This window comes from Numenius arquata, chromosome 6 (genome assembly GCF_964106895.1).
Source record: "Numenius arquata chromosome 6, bNumArq3.hap1.1, whole genome shotgun sequence".
Taxonomy (NCBI): Eukaryota; Metazoa; Chordata; class Aves; order Charadriiformes; family Scolopacidae; genus Numenius; species Numenius arquata.
The window spans coordinates 63,553,794-63,576,377 of NC_133581.1; the positions used below are offsets into that span (position 1 = coordinate 63,553,794).

Sequence of the window (22,584 nt, forward strand, 5' to 3'; positions counted from 1 at the left end):
TGAAACTTCTTGAAATGTGAAACGTCTGTGTTCAGAATTACTCCAAGCATGTTGATTGATACCGGTGGCCATTAGAAGCCTGTGGTTGTGGAATTTGTGCCAGAAAACTTGACAAAAGCTGTGCCAAGTAAGACAGCTGCTGCTACACATGCCTGGTTCCTAACAGTACTAACTTTTCAACCCATATGTGTAGAGGTTTTTCCACAGGGCATATTGATAGTACAGCCTGAACCCAGTGATTAGTGTGCTTGGGAATGCAGGTCTCTTTGATACTGAAGAGAGGGAGGGGGAGAAGGAGAAGAAGAAGGAAAAAAAGTATTCTCTGAGAAGTTACCCACCAGAAATCTATTTTAGCCTGATGGAACTTGAATACTTGGGAAAGGGGGCTGAGAGATGGGGAGAGACAACAATTCAGACTGATCAGTTACGTTGTTTTTCTACTATTGGGGTGTTAGGTTCAGGTAGACGTGTCAAAAAATACATATTCTTATAGAATTTTATATTTAAATGTTAATCTTTCATATGATCACATATTTTACGTTGTATCTCTCTACCCTTTATGCTATAAAAAGCTGTCTTTTGTTGTTGCTGCCGTTTCACAGGAAGCTTTCACAAAATCTTCCCATCTTTGACTCTTAACTTTTCTGTTGAGTCTTGTCCTTACGTATGCATTTCTGAAAATGAAAGTTATAAGCGGCTAATACAAATTCTATAGTGTCAAACACTCAGCTAATTCTAATGTGGGTTTTCAGAGATCAAGTATGTCTTTGGAAAGATGCTCTAGTATATTTATCAAGTCTGAATTTTTGGAGAGCAGGAAAATCTACTGTGTAAAAAAATCTCTATGAACCTGTACTTTTAACCGTAGTAATTTTACTTCTTGCAGAAGTTACTTACTTTAAAGTTTCTTCTACAGAAAGGTTTTCTGTCTTGTTTTATAAGAGGTAATTAATTTTAGTTATATATTCAGTACATCAAAATCACATTTTCCATAGAGTTTGTATTTGCGATGACATTAGATCATCTAGTCTGACGTCATGAGTCAAGCAGACCAAAAGTTTCATCCAGTTGTGCTAACACAGAACTCGACAACTTTACTGAACATGGTAAATAAAGCAAATAAAAAAGAAAGGCCTGCAGTCTTGACCTGTAAAGGTCAAGAAATAGAGAAAACAGAATTTCCTTTTGTAGCTGTTTCAGTAGTTAATCATCATTATTATTATTAAAAATGTGTCCCTGGTTTTTAGTTGATTTGAGCCAGCTTTACTATTTATCCACTGGGAGAGTGTTGTTGGTTTTGTACCATTTTCCACTGCCGAGGATGACAGAATAGCTGCAGCATACCAGGGAACAGGAATAAAATTATGCTTTCCGCTTATTCTCAGTATTAGCTCAGTACAATATGTCTAAATTGTCCTGGGGGGCTGCCCCAAGTGGACAAAATCCACTGTGCAAGCCCGCCTAGAAGCCAGATGCACCTCTTTCTGGGTACACGCGTGGAGGTTTACCTGAGCAGGCCCAGAAGTCTTCTTCAGCGCTGATGCGGCGTTTCCCAGGTCCCGTGCAGTAGGCTGTGTACAGGCTGCTCTGTTCTTCACGCGACTGACAGGAGTAACTATGAGATGTCTGTGGGATGAGGACCCTGTAGGAGGATCAGAGGTGGATGGATTTGGGATAATCCTGTGCTTCTAACCTCTCCTGAAATGCCTCTCAAGGATTCACATCTCACTGTTAGGCTTTATTTCCAAGCTTTAGCAATGGCCAGATTTTGCCATTAGTAGCTTTGCCAAACGGTATCACGTTTCTGCAGTACGCACCCTGAGACAAACATTACTTTCTACGTGATACAAGCAAGGCTGTAGTATCAAACCCTTAATAAATCTTTTGTCACCTTTTTTTATGGTGATTCCTCCCTTATTTGATGAAACAGTGCTACCGATAATGGATGGGAAGGACTGCAGAATCGTCTCTTAGAGTTATGCAAGTTAAAATTTCCGTGTTAAGAAATTTAGATTTAGACTTATGAGAAACTCGAACTTCACACCCAATGGCAAAATTCAGTTTGCAGTTGCCGAGATCTCACCCCAGGTGCTTAAATCATGATGTGTTGGGGATTTGTGTAGAGCTGGGAAGCCGATAGTAAAAATTACTACAGAAGGAAAAGCTTGCTTGCAGAAGTAATAGCGCCAACTGATATGCTGAACGCTTTAATTACGGTCACTGCAGGCACTTCAAGCTCAGCAGAAATAAGGCTGCTGTTTGCGTTGTTTATCTAAGAGAATTCATAAGGGAAATAATAACCAGAAGTGTGTTACTGCAAAAATAGCTGATAGAAAAACACAAAGGAGAAATGCTCGGAGTTGGGCAATTCTTTCGAGATACATTGTTCTGCCAATTGAACTCAATTTAAATCTAACTTAATATTTCATTGTCTGCCATGGATTATTTACATCAAAAATGAAATAACTTGAAGGTTAACTGCCGGTTGTACTGCGATGTGACATTATGATAAATTTAGAGATTGGAAATTCAGAGCAAAGGACAACCACTGGCATTCCAAATCGTACTGTCCTTATAAGCCCAGAGCTTTCAAGCTGCTTAGGAGTGTGGTATGTATGTTTGTTTCTTCAGGTTTATGACATTAATTTTATGACTTTAAGCATGTGTCTAGAAATACTGCTGCAGCCTCGGCTTAAGGAAACAAAGGATCAAGCCTATAGAGGGAGTGTTCTAACAGGGAAATAGAGTGATGTGGTCTCTGCTTTGGAAGTGGGGGGTACTCTTTGCACAGGGGTGTTTGCGTAGGCAAAAGCGTTACTGCTGTGACAGATTTATGAGCGTTTTATAGGTAGCTCTTTATGGAGAATGCTGCAGTTTAACTTCGTTCATGGTCTTTCGTCTCACTAACAACAGAATTTAGAGAACAGATTCGTGGGCTGGGTGCAATAAGTTACGGAGTTTAGTTCCACAGACTCTGTATCTGATATACAAAAATCACTACTTTGTTTATATTCTAATAGATTTTCTCTTTACTATACTATAAATCTTTGTGGTCGTTTTGAGCACAGCAGTTAGTAAGATATAATTAATCTCAAAGTCTCTAATAAGCTTTTAAAGGGGACTCATGTTATTTGGATCTATAGACTGTATTTTTTTATTCCTAAACATTTAGTTTTCCAGTTTTAAAGAAAAGAAAAAAAACCCAGTGGTTTTCTTTTTTCTTTCATTTGTCACAAGATACTTTTTGTCTTGAACTTCTCCCATATTTAATTCTACAAATGTGTTACGTTTCTGGAGCCAATGTACGGTAAAAGCTACTCGCAGTGAAACTAGTAAGTACCTGTTAACAAATGCAGTTGATGTTTCCTTCCCACTAGTCTATGACAAGGGCACTCGTGTCAAATTTAGTTTATTAATCTCACTGAAAACTAAAGAAGCTATATCTGTGATTTATTTGAAGCAGAAGATATCTGCAACAGTGGGTTTAGTAGATGCACAGCTGCAGGACGAGCGGTTATGTATGTATGGCAGCCTTGAGTATCTTCAGCTCCCATTAGTTGTAATGCAGTTAGTGCCTCAAGGATTCAGGCCATTTGTGTGATACCATTTTCTGCCTGGCTAAAGTCAAATGGAAAGACTGGATTCTCCAGTCCCCGCTTGAGGAGAGGACATGGGAAGTGAGGGGAGGTAGGCAGCATGCATGTTCTTGTGTCTGTACTTGTGCCCTGGTCTGTGCTACTCGCTGGCTGCCTCGGGGCTGTCCTAACGTATATCTAGCTGTCTGTTTACATCTACATTAGCTCTTCTCAAGAAGGATTTCTTTAAGTCGTGCTCCGCTGCTTTCACAGTTCCTAGCTTTTACAGCCGATCTAGCCTGAAAATTCCCTAATTTGGCAACAAGATGGGTACGCTGCTGGGAATTTCTGCCATGCCGTTTTGCATACGTCTGCTCTGCCTCTCGTTACGCGTGAGTGACTTTATAGCTTTCGGAAGGCACTTAATGGATTAGCTGAGCTAAGCTCTATATATGACTGCTGTGAGACAAAGACTGTGCATTTCCCATGCAGGTGACGGTAGTCCCATTGGGTCGTCGTGACATCCAAAGATAGGCTTAGCCGGCACACTTACTGCTCCTTCCTGCTTTACTCGTGGGCACAAGCTGTGCTTCAGCTGAGGAGAGTCATAGCACACAGTCCTGGAGGAGGTTTGTAGTGGATTTTTATAGCTTGGAACAGCAGTAGGAAGGCAGAGTCCATCCACATGTTTTAAATCTGAGACTTTATCCTGTAAAGAGCGGAATAAGGACAACACAGGAACTCAATTTTGCAGCAATAATCACACTGCTTTGCACTTTGCCCAGAAACTCCTGTGAAGCCGTGGCAGGCGGGTAGAACACGCAGTAAAGTGGTTAAGCCTGTCTTGTCTTAGACAAACCCACTTTCCACCTAAGCACTTGAGTGTAAGGAAAATTTCTGTTTCAGGCCTCTACTCACGCTTCCAAAAAGAGACATGCATACTTCTGCATGATTTGCATTTTTGCTTTGTAGAGCTGTCATTCGTTCATTGTTTCCCTAGCTGTTTACTCAGCCCTCATTTCAGCCATCACCAGGTTTCCTGAGCAGTAGGTGAGGCTTGGGTTTTTACAGCTTCCATGTGTGTGCACACACAGACACGCTCTGGTGGCCCAGCACGAGTAATTATTTATCTCAAACAAGTAAAACTTCTCATCTGTAGGTAATTTTTGAGTGCTTGTCTGTAACATTTAAGACAAACACAATTAGAAGTAATAGTAATTTAGAATAGCCACATAATAATAATTTAGTGTAGGAAGAAAAATGTTGAGTTTTAATAATTTCATGGTACAGTACATGTTTTCCTTCTGTTATAAGGCATATTTTTAATTCAGAGTTGTAGAATTTAGCATATCTTAACTTCAGCTAATATTTTTCCAGGAATAAAAACAACTTCATATTGCAAGTACTCTAATGGAATATGCAGAATAAATCAGCAGCCAGAAAAGAAATTACTTAATATTTTACATATCAATTGTAAGAATTGGACAAAAGAGAAAAAGGGATTTCCCTGAGGAATGAGAGCGAGGATTTTGCATCTGAAAGAATCATTTCTAATTTAAGAGGGGACTGAAATGTTTCATAAAATGAATACGCTTAAATAATTCCTAGAGATTAACTTGTCTGTAGGGTTAATGTACACAGATGAATGTGTTTTAAAGGTTGATTAAATGTCCTCAGATTGCTGTAGTTCTCAGCTGTCTAGAAGAATGTACCATACCAATCCACAAAGTTATTTACATTTCCACACGTTCAGTGTAGCAGTGTGTGTGAAGATTGGGGTCTACCAGAGTGCGATATAAATATATTACGAAACTGAAGAAGAAATCTGCAGAGGCCTTTCTGTCTGTGTCCCCATATCAAACAAACCATTCACACGCTTAGGTCTGCGTTAAGTGAATGAGAAATGTTGTCGAGAGTTAAAACAGGTTTCGTGGTGTAAATAGACGTCAAACGTATGATTGCGTACGTAAACCCGCTTCATTTCCCCCTGGAAATGAAATTATTAATGTTTTTCATCAGCTTCATTTGGATTTTTCAACTTTGTGAACTTCCTCGGTGGCACCTGGGTGCACACAACATACCAGACCTTTAGGCTGTATTCTGCAAGGTAGCAGATGTAGCGACTGATGGCAAACTTGAATGCAGAAGATTTACCCATCTTTGGGGCTCTTCTCTTTTTCTGTCAGAGATACTTCACTCATCTTCTGTGCTACAGGAACGCTGTGGTCTTGGACTGCAGACCAGTGCAGACTGGTAACGTTTCTCCCTCTTGCTGTGGCAATGGCCCTTTCATGGTGTTTGCCTTCATCATGTTCTTGGCATGAAGATGCTGTTTTGCCATGGATTTCTGCACTTGGAAGATTACTCTCTATTTTTCCATAGTTCAAGCATGGATTTTTTACGTGTCAGATTCACTGTCAGTAAACGTGTTGGGTTTTGCTGAAATAGTGGCTGAGTACAGTCACAGGAGCTCCATCCGTGAAAGCCTGAGAACACCCTTGTGAGTTTTTGAGCAGGGTGCTCTGTTGGCAATACTGATCTGGGAATTCTCGTGTGGTGCTGCGTTAGTTGTGAGAGCTGAGAATGCTTCAGGGAAGCTAAGGTACAGCTTCAGCTAAGGCGCAGTTTTAGCTGCCAGCGTATTCTAGTATTTTTTATTGAGAATAGAGGTAATTTTTCATAATTGCTTTCTGGCTTTGCTGAGCAATTGGAAACCCCTGTGACGTTTTCAAATCACTTAGGACAAAAAAAGGGTAAGAATTCAGTTTGCATCTGACAAATTTTGTCTCTTTTCTAAGTTGCTGACCAGCGAAGAAGAGAGAAACTGAAACAGAAGATAGCCAGGTGTGAAGAGGAAATGAGTGTGGGTAAAACTGCCTCCCGATCCAGCTCAAGAGAGAGCGGAAGGCTGCTGCCATCCTCTTTTGGAAAGGTAGATATTTTAATTTTGTTTAGTAGATACCATAGTCTACTTGCCTCCCCTAATAGCAGCTGATCGGTGCTGTGCAGCAGCTCTAGAGGGAGGACTGGCATATTTCAAGCAGCAGAAAATAGACAAGGGTCTTCCTGGCGTGTGCCCAACACCAAATGCACGTCTCGGCCTTCTGACAAAGATGGCAGGTATTTGGATGAAGAGCGTTTGTGGTAAATCCAAGCTCTAGTTACCAGGAATTCTTCTCAGCTGAAATTCCCATGTCCTGTCTCTCATTCCAGAGCTTACTACCAGTTCCTAAGGCAGAACTCAAGTTACCATTAACCTTCCTAGCAGAAGAATCGGGTATCTTCCATTTTTTTTCTTTATCATGTATCCCCATGCTTTGGAAATACATTTCATATCTAACAATATACCACATGCTCAAATTGCAGTTACTGAATGTGAAAATACTACTTACGCTGTCTAAATAAGTGCTTTTCTGTCTATATACATAGGTTCACTTATTTTGGCTGGCATTTCATCCAGCCATGTGGTGTATATTTCCAAGTAATAAATAAATAGCCTAATAAATTGCATTCTCTTGTTGTCACAAGATGATGTTTTAACTCTGATTTTAACAGCAAATGCTTCACACGTTGTTTAAATACACATAGAGCTGGAGAACATTTCCAGGTAGTACAGAAAACTCACCATGAGTTTCTCTCTGTGTGACTGGGTTTTGCAGCAGGCAGTCTGGAGTGGGACCTTACTGCAGCGCAGAGAAGTGATGCTTTGAAATTCAGTACATGGCACTTAGTTGAGGATGAAAGTGCAGGCACGCATAAGAAAAGGGAGGAAATGTCATATTTAAAATCCAAATTTTATTTTTTATTAATACCGTTTTTGTCCTTCCGTGTTGTTTTCTGCAAAGTGGGGGCAGGAGAAGTTCCTTAAATTATTTCATCGCAAAACCAAGTAAAGTGCACTTAAAATGTATCTCTAATTACTGCATAAATTCTGGTTTAAAACAAAAGGATGCACTTGTGATGTTTAATATAGCATTATAACAGACCGTCGCTTTTTTCCTTTGTTTTAATCTTTTGCAAAACAAGGTCATTCTAAAATAATATCTATCCCAGTTCTAATTACTTACAGGTGCCTTCCCACCACCGGTTTTCCTGAAACTGTAGTGTTCATACCAGCAGAAACTGCAGCTTTCCTTATGCTTGCTCTCCTCAGGGTGCAACGCAACAAACCGAGTCTGAATTTCAAGTTATTCGCTGAAAAGTATATATTAGAAAGTGATGTTGGGAGACTTGCCAAAATAACTTTTAACCACACATAAGAAGTAATTTTTGGATATAATACTTTTTTTGCCTCTAGGGTTTTGTTTTTTTTCTTAACTTGACAAGTGCAAAGAGTTATCTTCACTAAAATACTGTTTGGCACTTTGTTAATCAAATCGTTGATTGCTGGACTTCTAAAATATGTTTGTAGTATAATATGTAGTATAAACAAGTGCGCCAGTGAGTCAGTAAGAAGTGAAAATCTGTACGTGAGTCTTCTGGTAGCAGGGTAGGCAGTGGAAGTCACTGCTCTGCCATATTTTTGTGCTAAAAATGCAGCCCTATTTCAACTTGATTTGCCCAAATAGACGTTGATAGGACGAGGGGTAATGGTTTTAAATTGGCAGAGGGGAGATTTAGATTAGACACCAGAAAAAAATTCTTTACTGTGAGGGTGGTGAGGCACTGGAACAGGTTGCCCAGAGAAGTTGTGGATGCCCCATCCCTGGAGGTGTTCAAGGCCAGGCTGGATGGGGCTTTGAGCAACCTGGTCTAGTGGGAGGTGTCCCTGCCCATGGCAGGGGGGTTGGAACTCGATGATCTTTAAGGTCCCTTCCAACCTGAACCATTCTATGATTTTACGATTCTATGATGTTATGATTTCCTGTCCTTGTTCATACACCAAGGGAGGATTCTTCTACTTCAATGATGAGATGTCCTCTAATGCATTGTGAGGATGAGTTAGCTGTTCTGATTGTATTTCTCTGGCCATCGGGATATATCATTAAGTGACAGTTGGAAAACAAATTCTAAGGATGCCTGTTAAAGCGTATGATAATGTAGAGGATTTTTGCCACACAATAATCATATTAATGCTGTCACTGTTGCCATTAGGAAAAAGCTGATTATACATCCTCTTTTTGTGGAAACTCCTCCAAAAAATGTTCTGTTGAATTGGGATGTGCCTGGGTTGGGATGGGATTCAGGACAAACTTGAAGCAGTCAACCTCCAGGTGTCCAAGGAGGTAATGGCAAGAGTAAGATGTTGATCCTGTGCTTAAGAAGCATCGTACATTACAGGAGGAACGGAAGAAAAAGAGACAAGTAGAATTCTTCTGGCTTTGCCACTGTTACATTTGCATGTAAGAATACAAAAGTTAAAGAAATTACTTTCATAATGCCTAATTTATTGCCTAATAAAATGTGTATCAATTTAAGAGCAACATGCATACATACATATGTAGATAAAAATATCATAACCCTTGTAACTCCGACAGGGTCAGTGCCTGACTAGATGATAGGCTAAATACGTGCTAAACAGCTTTGATGTGTGCATCTGACTTTCTGTTTTCCAAAGGCTTCATTCATTAGCATTCCCTTTTTATGCATTCTGGTAACTCCGCTGCCTTCATATCATCATTTTCATTTTTCATGTAGCTGCATTTATTATTATTTAATGCCACAATGGAGCGCAGAAACTGTTTTCAGTTGAGACTCTGCTTTGTGCACAGTAAAACCAAAGAGAAGTAAAAATAATTCATCTAAAATATATAATTCGTGTTACACATTTCTTATAAGCTCTGTGATTTCGTCAGTGTATTTTATTATACCCTGAGCCAACTATGAACCTGAACAGCTATAATATGTCTTGAATCCTGGGGGCCTGCTCTTTGATGGGTTTTCAGAAGGGTTTCAATGCACAAGAACAGTGAATTCTTTATCTATTATATCTACTTATAAATGTAAAGTTATGGTCATGTGAGAATCTGCTACGATATGTAATGAACCGAGGAAGTTATTTCTTGTGGTTACCTAGATTTCATTAGCGACTTTTTGAAATAATCACTGAGTTTAATCAAAGAGATTATTTTGGTCCCAGAGATAAAAGTATTCCATCTAGAGCCGGGGGTTAAGATGTGATAGATGTTTATGGTGCATTTCTCTGCTTTGAGCAGAAGACCTAAGTGAGCACCTGAGGAGCAGGCTCATTTTCAAGTGGCACAACGGAGCAGCCTTTGGATGGGATCGATAGCAACTAAATTCCTTCAAGGACAGTGGTTCGTCTCTTGCAGTCACGTAGAGGGACAGGGAAAGCATAAGGTGTCCTGGGGACAGCTGTACTTCTCTGCTGCTCCTCTCTTTCCCTGTAGCGTAGCAATGATGGTTGACACCATGTGTTAATCAAAACAGGATGATAAACTACAGATACGGATGCTGAAAGGGCTGCTAACTTTGTGTGTCTTTGTGAATATGTAATTTTTAAGTGAGTATTTATCTGTCAGCAAATTACTTGTATATACTCCTTTAATGAATGACTCTTAAGTATTCTCACAGTGGAAAAGGCTGTTTGACACAGGCTGGAAAATACCATGACATCTATGCATAGAATGCCATTACCATGTAGTCTTTCCAACTGCTGCCAGGGATGGAATGCTATATCCTAGTGAAATCTCTAGATTTTTAACAGAAGTTAAAACTTCTGGTTTTCTGTACAAAGCTGATTTGGGTTTTTAAACATTCATCTGAGTGTTTCAGGGGATCAAACTGCATGAAGCTCAACATGACTTTTCTCTGAAGCAAGAAAACCTGAATTGAGCTGGCCATGAGTAAAATCCCTGATTTGAGCAAGACTTGGTATTTCATATCCCATGTTCAGATAATCCTATTAATAGGCATTTCTGGCTGCTAAGGAAATTCTTTAAAGAAATTAATCCATGCCAAAAAGTCAGTTGGAGGAGGGCTGCTCCGTAGGAGGGTAGATTTGCTCTTTTAACCATTTGAAGTGTGGTTGCCATTGCCTTGACATTTCATGATGTCTTTCAGCCCGTTTTCTTGAGACTTTGTTGATTTCTTAAGAATGACAGATACGGCCATCTGCTTGTGCATGTGAAGTATAGATTAGGAAACACCAGTACCTGTTTCAGATCTCTCCTGTTAGTTTGGCATGCGGCACACATCTGTCGCTGTGTGAATTGGCTACTCAAATCCTTTACACGTAAAGATTCATTATACTGTTATGACATTAACAGTCTGAAGATGCATTGTGCTTGAATTAGTTCTGTCAGAATGAGAGATGTAAGTGACTGAAGAGAGCAGCAGAACCTTCTGAGCATCAAAGAAAGATGTTTTCATCAGGAATGTTCAGTACAGATTTCCGTTCAGGCTTCATCGTGACAGTCAACTCTCCTGCTGGTTGGTTGAATTAATACATTTCCATGTGCACGTTCAGTACTAACCCTTATTAATAACATCACAGTATTTGATGAAAGGAGGAGCGGACCATATTATACAATTGAATGCCACACACACAGGTGGGAAGAATGTAACGGGAACAGAGTTTTGAATGAGAAAAATGGTTATTCTTGATGCCAGTGCAAACTGGTTATATACATACAGGTCTTATGCAAACTGGTTATATACATACAGGTCTTATTTGTGTACATATTTGTGTGAATTTTCTCTCTTGCCTTTCTCAATTCTTAGCTCATTATCAGTGTGTAATGAAACGAACAGATGCCATACAAGGGGGTTACGAGAGCAGCGGCTGTAAAGGCAGCTCCTCACTTGTCACGGGAGACCTTTGCTCTGTCCGGGCAGCGGAGGGAGGTCTCACCCCGCTTAGAGCACTGTTAAAGCGGGTTATGAATCGAGCTGTCTCAAGTTAAAAGAAGCAGATGCTCATTTATTACAAAATTGCAGCTTCTGTATCTTGACAGTGCAGTTCATAAAGCATCTCTGCCATCTCATTTTCTAACGGTAGATGAACTAGTCTATTGAAAGACCTTTTCATACAAGAGCAAGTTAATTTCAAGACTTGAATTCATCTTGGTGTAACTTCAGTGACCCCAGTGAGAGGTGCCTTTGGACCTTTTATGTAAAGATAGATTTAGCAAGCTTGCTTTTCAAAGCTTGGTTTTTTATAAGGCGGCTGATACCTCAGTGGCTTTTGAGTTGAGAAGCTAAACGTCTTTTAGAAAGTAAAACTAACTTAGAGAGAAATCTGGATTCTTTCTCAGTGCTACTTCTCTCGCCCATCAGATGACAGCCCTAAGCTTTCATCTGTTTTTATGGAACTTTCTCGTCCACAGACTCCGTGAAGTTTCAGGGGTCCTCTCTGTACAAGTTTGCTGCAAGTAATACTCCATTTCCCACAGTTCTGTGACTTAACCAAATTGAAGCATAAATATGTCATTTATGAAACCTTTTTAAGGGGGTTATTATTACTGATATGTATCATTGAGTAAATCTGTCTTTCAAAACAAATGACAGTTGGCTGAATCAATAGAATAGGAACATATATTGGTAAGCAAGATAGGTGTCAGGAGTCTTGAATCCAAATTACATTAGTTCGAGTTCTTCGTAGTGCTGATGTCCAGAGCTATGATACTTCCATGGAATATTTTTTTCCCCAATTGTTTCTGAAGAATAGAGCTGAAAATCTTTTTCAATCAGCATATTTATAGGTATGTTTTTGTCTTCTTTATTTTTTTTCCCCAGATAAACATCTGATGTTTTTATAGATACAGGTTAGAGAAGAAAATGAACATACTTGTTTACAGTTAACTTGCCTGTACCAACACGCGTGTACAAGTAATTTTCTGAAAGCTTAGTGACAAATTGCAGACAAACAGCGTTCTCTGACACTCCTTAAAATCTTTTTGAAGTCACCAGCGTATTGTTTGTGTAAAAGGTGAACTGCCCACCTGCTTGGGCAGTACAGGTTTACCCCAGGATAAGGGCTTCAAAAGACATTCTTCTTTCTCAGTACATCTCAAGATTGGCGCAACTAGGGCTTCAGTTTGCAGTTCCATCTAGTCACTGCCTCAGCTGCTCGGTCTGTTCTAAGTATGATACGCATAAGGAGGAGAAGAAAAGAAGTTCCCCAAGCTTCCTCATAAATAAGGAATGCTTAAATTTAGGGTATTGCCAAGCTTACCCTGTCCCTTTTTCTTGTTTTAGGATCAACTCGACTGCATCCACAGAATAGAACATGTGGCTTTCATGAGGTGTAGTTGGCTAATATCACTTAATACCTTTTTTAATTATTATTTTGTTTATTGTGAGGCACCAGTCATCATGTGTTCACAAATACTTCTACAATCTGCTCTATCTTGCAGCTCCACGAACTGTTTTAATCACTGAGAGTAAAAAAGCATGCAAGAAGAATTAAGCTGTTTATGATACATACTGAAGGGTATGGAATTAGCTTTTCAAAGCATCTATATAGGTGGATTCTGAAACTTTCCAGTCTTATCTGTTTTCTATAGCGCTGAGCTACCACTGCCACTACTTTTTATGCAAACAATCACACGGGTAAGCCTTATTATACTGCTCACTAACACAGGCATTTGTTTGGTATTGTTACTGCATGTTATCAGTTCAGCATTTAATTATGCTGTAGTAGTAAAATAAAGTTGGCTCACACGAGACACCATCAAGAAGGGCTTATTTTGGCTCAGCTATCTGAAAAAAAAATACCTCTTTGCATTAGGCATCAGCAGCTATGAACATTTTGAGTTACTGGAATAGCATAGACAGGTCACTGATTTGGGAGAAAATTATGTGGAATTGCTGTGAAGGAAATATATGGTATGACAGCAGTGTGTTCGGTGACTTAATTTTGTTGGTAAACTATCTGCATTTGTTAATCCTCTAAATAGCATTTACTGCATGCCACAAAATGTATATTCATTGTATTGAGTTTTAATTTAAAATATCAAGCAGTTCTGGAAGGGAAAAAATTTAATATTGTAGATTCAAAGCAATAAAAGTAGCAGTGCCATGAGAAAATGGAACTTCTACACAGTAGAAGTCATACTGCTTAGAACTTTTAAGGACACCTTTTTTTAGGAATTGAATGACAATGCAAAATTGGTGTATATTTACAATCTACACTATAAATTACATAGGTTAATATACAATACTATATACTGTCACCTTGCTAGCAATATATCACTTTTGTTTAGTTGCGTTTCTGTCTTACTTGTCTGAGCCTTTGGATTAAAATGATTGAAACTCTTGGTTTGATGAAGCCATCAATATTCTGTAACAAAGCATCAATGTTTTGCTACTGAAGCAAACCATTTTCTTATTACCCTCTTATTTCCAGTGACTGGGTTTTAAAATCTTTTAAAAATCTGGGGCTCCTCTGAAACTAGTTTGATTTTACAAAAATGGAAAGTTTTTACATAGCAAATACCTCCAGGGTGGTGACAGTAATAGCTGGGAGTAGCGACTGGAGCAAAGCTGGGAACTTGCAAAGCAATCAAATCTTGTTTGCATTTTTTCTAGGGTTTCTTGGAAGCAGAGGACAAAGACGGTCTCTTCCCCTACGCTCAGCACGCACGGTACTTGTCGAGAGCGCTGTCTCCTTATGGTGACCGTGGCTCGGTTCACTCCAGTCCTGTGAAACATGCCAGAAAAAATTCTCGGAATACATCAAGTACACCAAGAAAACGCTCCGGACTTTCGTGCAGTTGCTCCACTGACAGTTTTGTGAGCACTAGTCACTCCCAGAGGCATCAAGGAAGCAACTCCAAAGTATGCAGCGGGGACCTTCTAGACAGGCACTCTGAATTCTTTACTGGTAGCCGAAAACCTTTTACTCCACGCACCTTAATATCAGATGCGAAATCTTCCCTGGCAGAGTACAGGTATTACACTCCTGCCCGAAGGAAAAGGAAAAGTCACTGTAAGCAGCGTGTGGAAGCTCAAACGCAGACCGATGTGATCAGGTACAGAGACTGAAACCTTATTTTGAACCTGTGGAATTTAGATGTTATTGGAATGGTATCTTCATAAAACCAACATGTTTTGCTCTCATTTACATTTGTATAAAACCAGAATAATTATTCTGAAATTATTCTAGGTACGCCTTAGCAAAAGCTAGGACAGAACGTGATTTTCATTTTTTTCACTGGCCCGTTTTGTTGCCTTCTCTGTGGAGCAACTGGTTTCCTCTATACACACTGGATACAAGCTGCCACTAAATCCAAACTGGGGAATCTCACCTCTGCTGGGAGCAGTCGTTCCCTCTCTCTGTTCTCTCTAGCGTGTAGTTGTGCTTTCTGTCTTCTAAAGAATTAACCGCTATAAGCATGCAAGTAGTTGCCCACTCTTGCTTCACACTTTCCTATTTGTTAATTAACACATCATGCAAAGATCCCTTTTTTTTAACTCTTGAATGCAGCTCTTTGTTGTCTTTTTATCATTTTAATACAAATGCCTTCAGATGTATCCTATATGAAATATTTTATACAAAATTAATGTCCTTCTCTTGCATGGAACTCCTTCGTAGCAAATGAAACAGTATTGATTTAGTTTTGTTTTTACTGATGCTACCTCATAAAGGAAGGCTTTTCTCTTGTGTGTCCTCAGTGCCTGCGTGTCTAACTCTGGGTTTGTCCTAGAACAAAGTAGGAATCTCATGACTGGAATTGTGATGGCTTTGGCTCAGTGTGGCAACTAGTGATTTTTCTGGCTGTGGGTCGCATATTTTCCTGGTATACTTTTTATGTATAGGATCATCTCCATTCTCAATTTTGAACAATTATTTTGGATAATTTAGCTATCCCCTGTAAATATACAGCCAAATAATGGATTTGGATGAGCTATGTATGACTGTTGTCATCCTTCACAATGAACTATAACTTAGTTTTATTATGTGAATGGAAGTCCAGCGGAAACTTTCTAAACCGTCCCAAGAAGTTTTAATACTAGATCCTGTTCAGATTTATGGGAAAGTTCCACTTTGGCACTGGTAGTCTCATCCTGCGTATTTTGAAGGTGGGCTTCTCTGAAATCTAACATATCTCAAAATTTTGTAGCTTTCCATCTGCAGACAAAGCGTCTGAGAGAAAATTTCTGCCTGAGCAGCAGCAGATCACATTGAAGGTAACACAATCAGCATCTGTCAATCATCTATCACACCCTTCACCATCATTTTGGAGTATGTACTTTATCTCTGCCACAGCGGTATACAACTGATTTAAGTTTCATTGGCTTTATTTTCATGAGATGAATTAGTTCTGCAGGGGAGAGGGAGTTTCAAAAGAATGAGCAGAGACAATAAGAAAAAATACTGAGGCGTAAGAAGAGATCTTAGGATATTACAGGGGTTTTTTCCCAACACTTTTTACAAGTGCACAATCGCTTAAATATCTATTAAAGACATAAATAATTGGTACCTTATTTCTCAGCAGCAGAAGGTACCTATTTTTCAAGGAGTTTTTTTCTTCATTTTTACATTGGATAACATATTCCAAAAAGCCCTTGACAGAAGAACTGAAACCAAGGAGTCCCTTCCTCTGAGGAAGCACCCAAACCAGCAGGTGGTGAAGTTTTCCTTGATACTCTTCGCTTTCTGTCATAATTATGGTTTTTCATTGGAGGAGAGGGGTGAGGGAGAGTATGTAGTTATAGTTTTACTGAAAATAGAAGAGTGGCCACACCTGGATTGATCTGCATCTGCAGCTGGTCTTGTTAAGAACTAGTTAAACGCTTATTCAGAAGTTCCAGTTCCATGTTCCATGGAGAGTTTCTGATTTCATTTCAAAACTGTCATATCTCACTTTTTCTTTGGCTGTTGTAAAAGTGACGACAGTAAGTCATGGAGCTTCACAGTGGCCCTTTCAGAGTGTTGCCATTTAAAATGCAGGCAGTCAGCAACTTTACCTTCCATCGCTTTCGTGCAAGCAATCACATCACAAGAGATGTGATTTACAGCGCCAGGCCCTATTTTTGCACATCAAATTTTACTCCTGTTGGTGACATCAACCTCCTCTGGCTTTTCGAGGATTCATCTTTGACGTACTTGTCCAGGGAGAAATGTTCCACATCTCCTCTTGCCCCTGACTAAAATTTTGGATGTCAAAGCTGATGGCCCTTTGCTGCCATATGTCTCAGTTTACCCGGAATTCCTCAGAAAAGACATAAAATTTGTAGGGCTGCTGATTCACAGATAGTTATTAGGTTTATTTTAATGGTGAAATTAGCTGTGTGTTTGCACTAGTAATAAAGCTCGTATCTCTGTGTTGCAGGCTGAAGGCAGAAGATACACTGTGGAAGAGCCTGAGAGAGAAACAGCTGCTTTTCCGTACTCCTTCCTGAGGTGCCTGATTTACAGCAGGAAGGAATATTTGACTCATTCCTTCTTGCTTTCTCTACAGCTGCTTTTTAGGCCATAAGCCTTCACTACCAAGTCTCTTCTCGCAGGATTTCTGGTTATTTTTTTTCAGATCCATGGCCTATCCCAACTTCAAAATTCATTATTTTCTTATGATAAATTTCCACTGGGAAGCCAATTAAGAAAGAGAACTCTGAAATATATGAATATTTTTGTCGGGAGCGAGACTGATGGCACATTAATACAGCTGTTAGTTGCACCACTTTATAAGAAATATATAGTTTGTAAGCTCAGATGGAGAGAACTAAGTAGTGGATTGATATTCCAGCTGGCGTTTCCTTTCAGGAAAAAGGGTCTCCAGGCATCCAGCCTCATCAATCTATGATCTGCGAGAATTGCAGACCAGAGGCATTTCCCACATCTTTTTTTTTTTTTCTGAATTTTAGAATATTTTCTACAATACAAAGGCAGTGTTGGGAACCAGGTGAGAGGCTCCTCATTGCCTACCTGAACATCATCCTTGACTTGCTGATTTGCTCTCCGGCCTTTTCAAAGGCATTTGTACCCGAGTAACGATTGTACTCGGAGTGAGAAAGAGCACTCTTATGGCTAGTGGAGGTCTCTGTAGCATCTGAAGCAATTTCTCAGGTACTAGAGCACTGCATCTAGTGAGGTGTTACAAGACTCTTGAAAACCACAATCTTTCAGGCTTCCACAGCAGTGGATTTTGCTTCTGGAGCAGGTTCAGGGTTGTTCTGGTGGGTTTTTTCCAAGAGGAGGTGGGATAACGGCACAACATAGCTCCAGGAGAAAGTGAGATGCAAAGTAATAGAAAGGGGTTTTTAGAATGTTGCTTTTTGCTCTTTCTTATCCTGTATTTTTCTCATTAGAGAGACATCGGTGTATTCTCAGCAGCCTTCAGCCGGGAGGACTGCGGAGGCTGAGTAAGTACGCTTAAACTGCTTGTCTGCTACTTCAACATGTGACTAGAAACCCTTCCTCAAAACTGATGAACTCGACACAGTAAATGAGGATTCAGAATAAATTGTTGTTCACAATCTACGGCAGAACTGACATGACTATGAATTGTATAACACTTTACAATTTCCACGTGAATAAAAAAATGAAGGAAATTCATTATAACTTTGGAAGAAAGATAGACTTCTCTTATTAACCAGTGGCTATACTTTAAATTTTCTTTTTTTTTGGTCTGTAATCTGTCTGAAGCAAACATCGGCAAGATAAAATATTGAATTTTGGGGCATTCTTACCACATTTCTGCTCTGAAGTTTGATGAGAGTCAGGAGAGGTTTGTATTCCGTTCAGAAACGCTGCCAAGGCTTTATCGCGGGACCTTAGGAAAGTTGTTTGATTCTTTGTGCTTTAGGACAGGCTTGTTCTTACCTAACCTTAAGGGTGTGATACGGGTATCAAAGGTCAGCTATAGATATCTTTCTCTCTTGATGATAGAGGGAACCAAAATGACAATCTTCAGGCTGGATGAAAAGTTTTATGTAATGAATGTCATGTAAGATGTATCCCATTATTTACGTTCTGTTTACCAAGACTGGAGGATGATTTGATAGAACTTGATTGAATGCTCTGCACTATTTAGAAAGATGCTATGAAAGGGAAGCAGCTCTGAAATATTTTCTTTTGGGGTTTTCTCTCTTGTTGTTTTCCAAACAGAACTCCAAACTTTTGGAGAGTCTCCCCTTGAGAGCGATTGGCATCAACAAGGCTTCAGGAGGTATTAAAACAGAGAGAAATTCAATCAAAGTGGTGAAAGCTGCCACATCTCACACTAAGAAGGATGCTTTTTTACATTAAAGAGTTGTTGTTTGAAAGGAATGGAGTTTGTCAAATAAGCATTTATATTTTTCTGAGCTTCCGTTGAGGACTAGCAATTTTCAGCTGTAGTCAGATTCTCTAGAAGCTCCTTTGGAAGCCTTTACTCAGAGCAACAAACTGCAATTTTACATTTTTTTCCCAGTTAGTGCCCCTTTCTTCTGGAGTGCAAAGCAGGTTCTGAACGCTTTCCCAGACTGGCCCATTTCCCCGCTCAGGAGCTCTCTGCTAATTTACACCACAACAGAAAGTTACCATAACACGAACCACCACAGTGACCTTTCTAACAGTCCGATATTTTACACAGGGGTTTTCTTATTATTACTCAAATCGAATGAAAGGCTCCATTTTTTCCTTACAGAATTACCTTTCTGAAAAATAGCAGCTGGTGCCAAGAACTGCACAATCTTCTTAATGGCATTTCCCATAAAGGTGACTGGACCCTACTGCATTGTGAAATGTGTTTCTATTTTAAGACATTTAACATTGGGCTTTCTATTCTCCCTGCAGGGAAGAAGAGCTTTTATATTTAGCTTTCATTGAAGATGTAACAAACGATATTCTGAGCCTCGGGCTGTTTTCTAACAGGTAGGCTACGGTTGTTTTCAAATTTGTAATGCTGTGTCAGGAGCACATGGACTCTAAGAAAGCGAAGTAGTGTTCAGTAATCATTTCTTTGACTTTAAGAATATATAGATACACCATTACCTCTCGCTTTTGTGCTGTTCCCTTTTCTTTTTTGCATTCTGTAAGAAAGGAGAGCTAGGAAAGACCTGTGGGTCTTTGATCTGCTGTTGTGTACCATGAGATAAAGCCTCTGTTAGAAAATGACGTGCAGCCCTGGGTGGAGGAACGCTACGAAGAAATCATTTTACTCTGCAGCATCTGTTTTGATAATAAACCAAGTTACTGATGTTTCACACAACAGATCCTCCACCTCCCTTCTGTCCTTCTTCCTGTTTTAATATGAATTCCGTCTTCAAGACAGGTTGTCAGGATGACATACTGTTTCAGATGAGGGTTCACCAGTTGCTACCTCAGATTTTTATCAATAATTAAACAATAAGTTGTGATACAATTAATGTATTTGAGTAGTACTCCCATTTTCCATATCAATTCCTTCTGATAAAGAACTCTCAGTTTACAGCAAAAAAACCCTGCACTATTTCTGATACAGAATTTTAACCCATTTTTGTAATTCCATTTTCAAGGCAGTCTAATTTCAGCATAAAATTCTGATCTTCCTCTGGACTGATAACGTTCCCACCTGATTTTCTATTCTGTGCACTCTCCTTTGCTTTTTTTTTTTTTCCTCATGTCAAGGCTCTGGATGTTTAATACGCTAAATCTAAAAATTAACCTTTGAGAAATTCCAAGAGCAGTCTCCCTCTGGTTCCTTTTTACAGTAATGTTGTCTTCCCTTAAAATCCTTTTTGCACTAATTTTTTTTTTTTTTTTTAATAATTTCTCAGGTAAGCTAGATTAAATTCATTTACCTTCTGGAAATTGTTCCAGTGACCGTGTACTTCAGTTGTCCCAGAAAGCTTCCTCTGTGCTGAGATTTTTTTCTCATCCTGCTTAAGCAATGGAAGAGACCTCTCGGAACTAAGAGCTTTTCTCTGGAATTTTTTTCTGAAGCTGGATTTTATTCCTTCCCTTTATTTACACTTGTGTCTATCAGCCACAGTGGTGCACCTGTGAGATTTTGGGTATTTCATCACGCCACTGGATTGGTGGTTCTTCCCACCACATAGACCCAACAGACCAAACGCTCTAGGAATCACCCTGTGGTCACCACGGGCTGCCCAGGGCTGGCTCTTGCCGGAGCACGTGGCCAGTGGGTACCGATTCCGGGCTCCCCCCTTGGTGAGACAGCACCATTGAAACAGTCCTAGTGGTCCCATTCAGCTACGCAATCAAACTAAAAACCTAAAGTCGTTAATTTATATAGATCTGTTAGAAGTTGGTTTTCTTCCTGTAAAATCATTTCATTGTTCCTTTGTAGAGTTCTGGAAGAACTGTTTGAGTGTCACATACAAGAAAATAAGAAGCGTTTGGATGAGGTAGGTGCTGCCCCTGTAACGGTCTCCCTCTGCATCCGACTTCAGCGGCGTTCCCAAAGCCCAGTGGAAGGGCACTGGTGTATTTGCCAGTGACAGTAACCAGAATGCTCAGTGGGGAGCAGCTCTCTATGATGAGATTTGCAGCCTCCTGATCTGCCACGATCTGTGAGTCACGGGCAGAGTCACGAGGAAGGGACAACAACCAACTCAGTTTGGTGACGCTGCATAATTTAGTCCCCTGATCGTGAGCAGCCTCCCTTTCCTTACCTCAGAGTGAAGCCCTGAGTTCTGGGCGGATGAGGGCCGTGGGGCTGGAGAAGCGTCATCCTTTCCTTCCTTCATCCCCTTAGGGCAAAATGCGCCACGTGCTGGATGTGCTGAAAGCAGAGCTCGGCTGCAGCCCGGGCAGCGCTGTGGAGCAAGTCCACCCAGGCTGGGACACCTTGGGCTCGCTGGATCTGCAAGAGTTTGACACGATGGAAGAGCTTGAGTTTACCAGGACAAGTCAGGGGCAAAGAAAAGCTACAAAAAGTGAAGAATTCTTTGGGACCATGGAATTATTGTTAAAGGAACCAAGCAATTGTGAATCACCAGCGTGTGGGGAAAGTTCAAAGGAGACACACAACAAGGATGACTTTTTAGAAGATGTCGCTAAAATGATGGATGCCGGGACAGAGTCTCACTCTCGTGTGAAAGCCGAAGAAGACCCAGACACTTCACCCCCACGGGAAGCAACTTTAAACTTGATTACCTGTGACAGTGACTTGGAAGCCAACAGGGAACTTGATGATCTTGAAGAAAGCTTTGCAGAGGCCCTTCAGATCTCACGTGACTATTCATAACAGTAGCCAAAATACAGCTGTCAAAATCGGGCCGGAGGCAGTTCTGTGGAGAACTGCCCTTTGTTAAACAGTAGTAAATTATTTGTTTTATTTTCAGTTTATTTCTGTTTAAACATTGCTTAAGTCTCTCTAGCAGGGTATTATTAATTGGGCATTAATTAATCTCTGTAGTAATGTAGATTGTAAAGGATAAAATTTCAGTTATCAAATATTGTATATTTTGCCTATATTTGTATAACTCAGACCTGACTTTTAAGAATATGGAAATAGATGTATATTTTTAGAAAGCTGCAATAGTACGTTATGAAATATTTATTGTTTTCTATTTATAATGAATAAATTAATTGGTAACACATTGCTAGTGCAGTTGTGGTCCTGCTATAAAGATCCAAGATTTTTTTTTTAGTCTGCAAGAATTTAATGTATCCATCTCAAAACATGGTATAGTCCATACCTGGAGAGTGGGGATGGAACTGTTTGTCCATCCTGGAAGAAGGTAGCATTTTTTTCCTCTCTTAGTGTTCAGTCCATTTTTTGATGTTAAATCCCATCGAGACAGGAAGTTTTTCTAATCAGTTTGGTTTTTTGGCTTTTACAATACCTGTAGAACATAAGAAACAAACCTTTTCCATGCATTACCTTGGGTGGAATAAGGAATGAGTGTGGACAGGCAACTTGCCAAAAATAAGAATCTTTTGGTGATCTCCTGGCCCGACAAGGACATTTGTCTCCAGCTGCTGCACGTGGCGGCTCTTGAGCTGTTCAATACGCAGCTCATTTGTTTGTTTGTTTGTTTTATACCCAGCTCCTGAGCTGTTGCACAAAATCAGCCCCAATTTCTTTGTGTGATCAGTATGGCTGTTACCTGGCACTCACGTTACTGCAGAACGAGCTCAGTTGTCTTGCTGCAGATGAGGAACTGTGAGAAGCCT

At 39.9% G+C, this 22,584-nt stretch overlaps 1 protein-coding gene across 1 annotated transcript in view; it reads left to right on the forward strand.

The window, feature by feature from the left end:
• The window catches only part of SPATA7 (spermatogenesis associated 7), a 39,147-nt gene extending 17,141 nt beyond the window's left edge, over positions 1–22,006 (forward strand). Inside the window, exons 5-12 of the mRNA XM_074149748.1 lie at positions 6,374–6,507; positions 14,067–14,509; positions 15,602–15,668; positions 16,814–16,884; positions 17,790–17,843; positions 19,258–19,335; positions 20,753–20,810; positions 21,161–22,006. Of these exons, the coding sequence (XP_074005849.1) occupies positions 6,374–6,507; positions 14,067–14,509; positions 15,602–15,668; positions 16,814–16,884; positions 17,790–17,843; positions 19,258–19,335; positions 20,753–20,810; positions 21,161–21,652 (1,397 nt within the window). The 3' untranslated portion in view covers positions 21,653–22,006. The remainder of the gene's footprint in view (positions 1–6,373; positions 6,508–14,066; positions 14,510–15,601; positions 15,669–16,813; positions 16,885–17,789; positions 17,844–19,257; positions 19,336–20,752; positions 20,811–21,160) is intronic.
• The last annotated feature ends 578 nt before the right edge of the window (positions 22,007–22,584 follow it).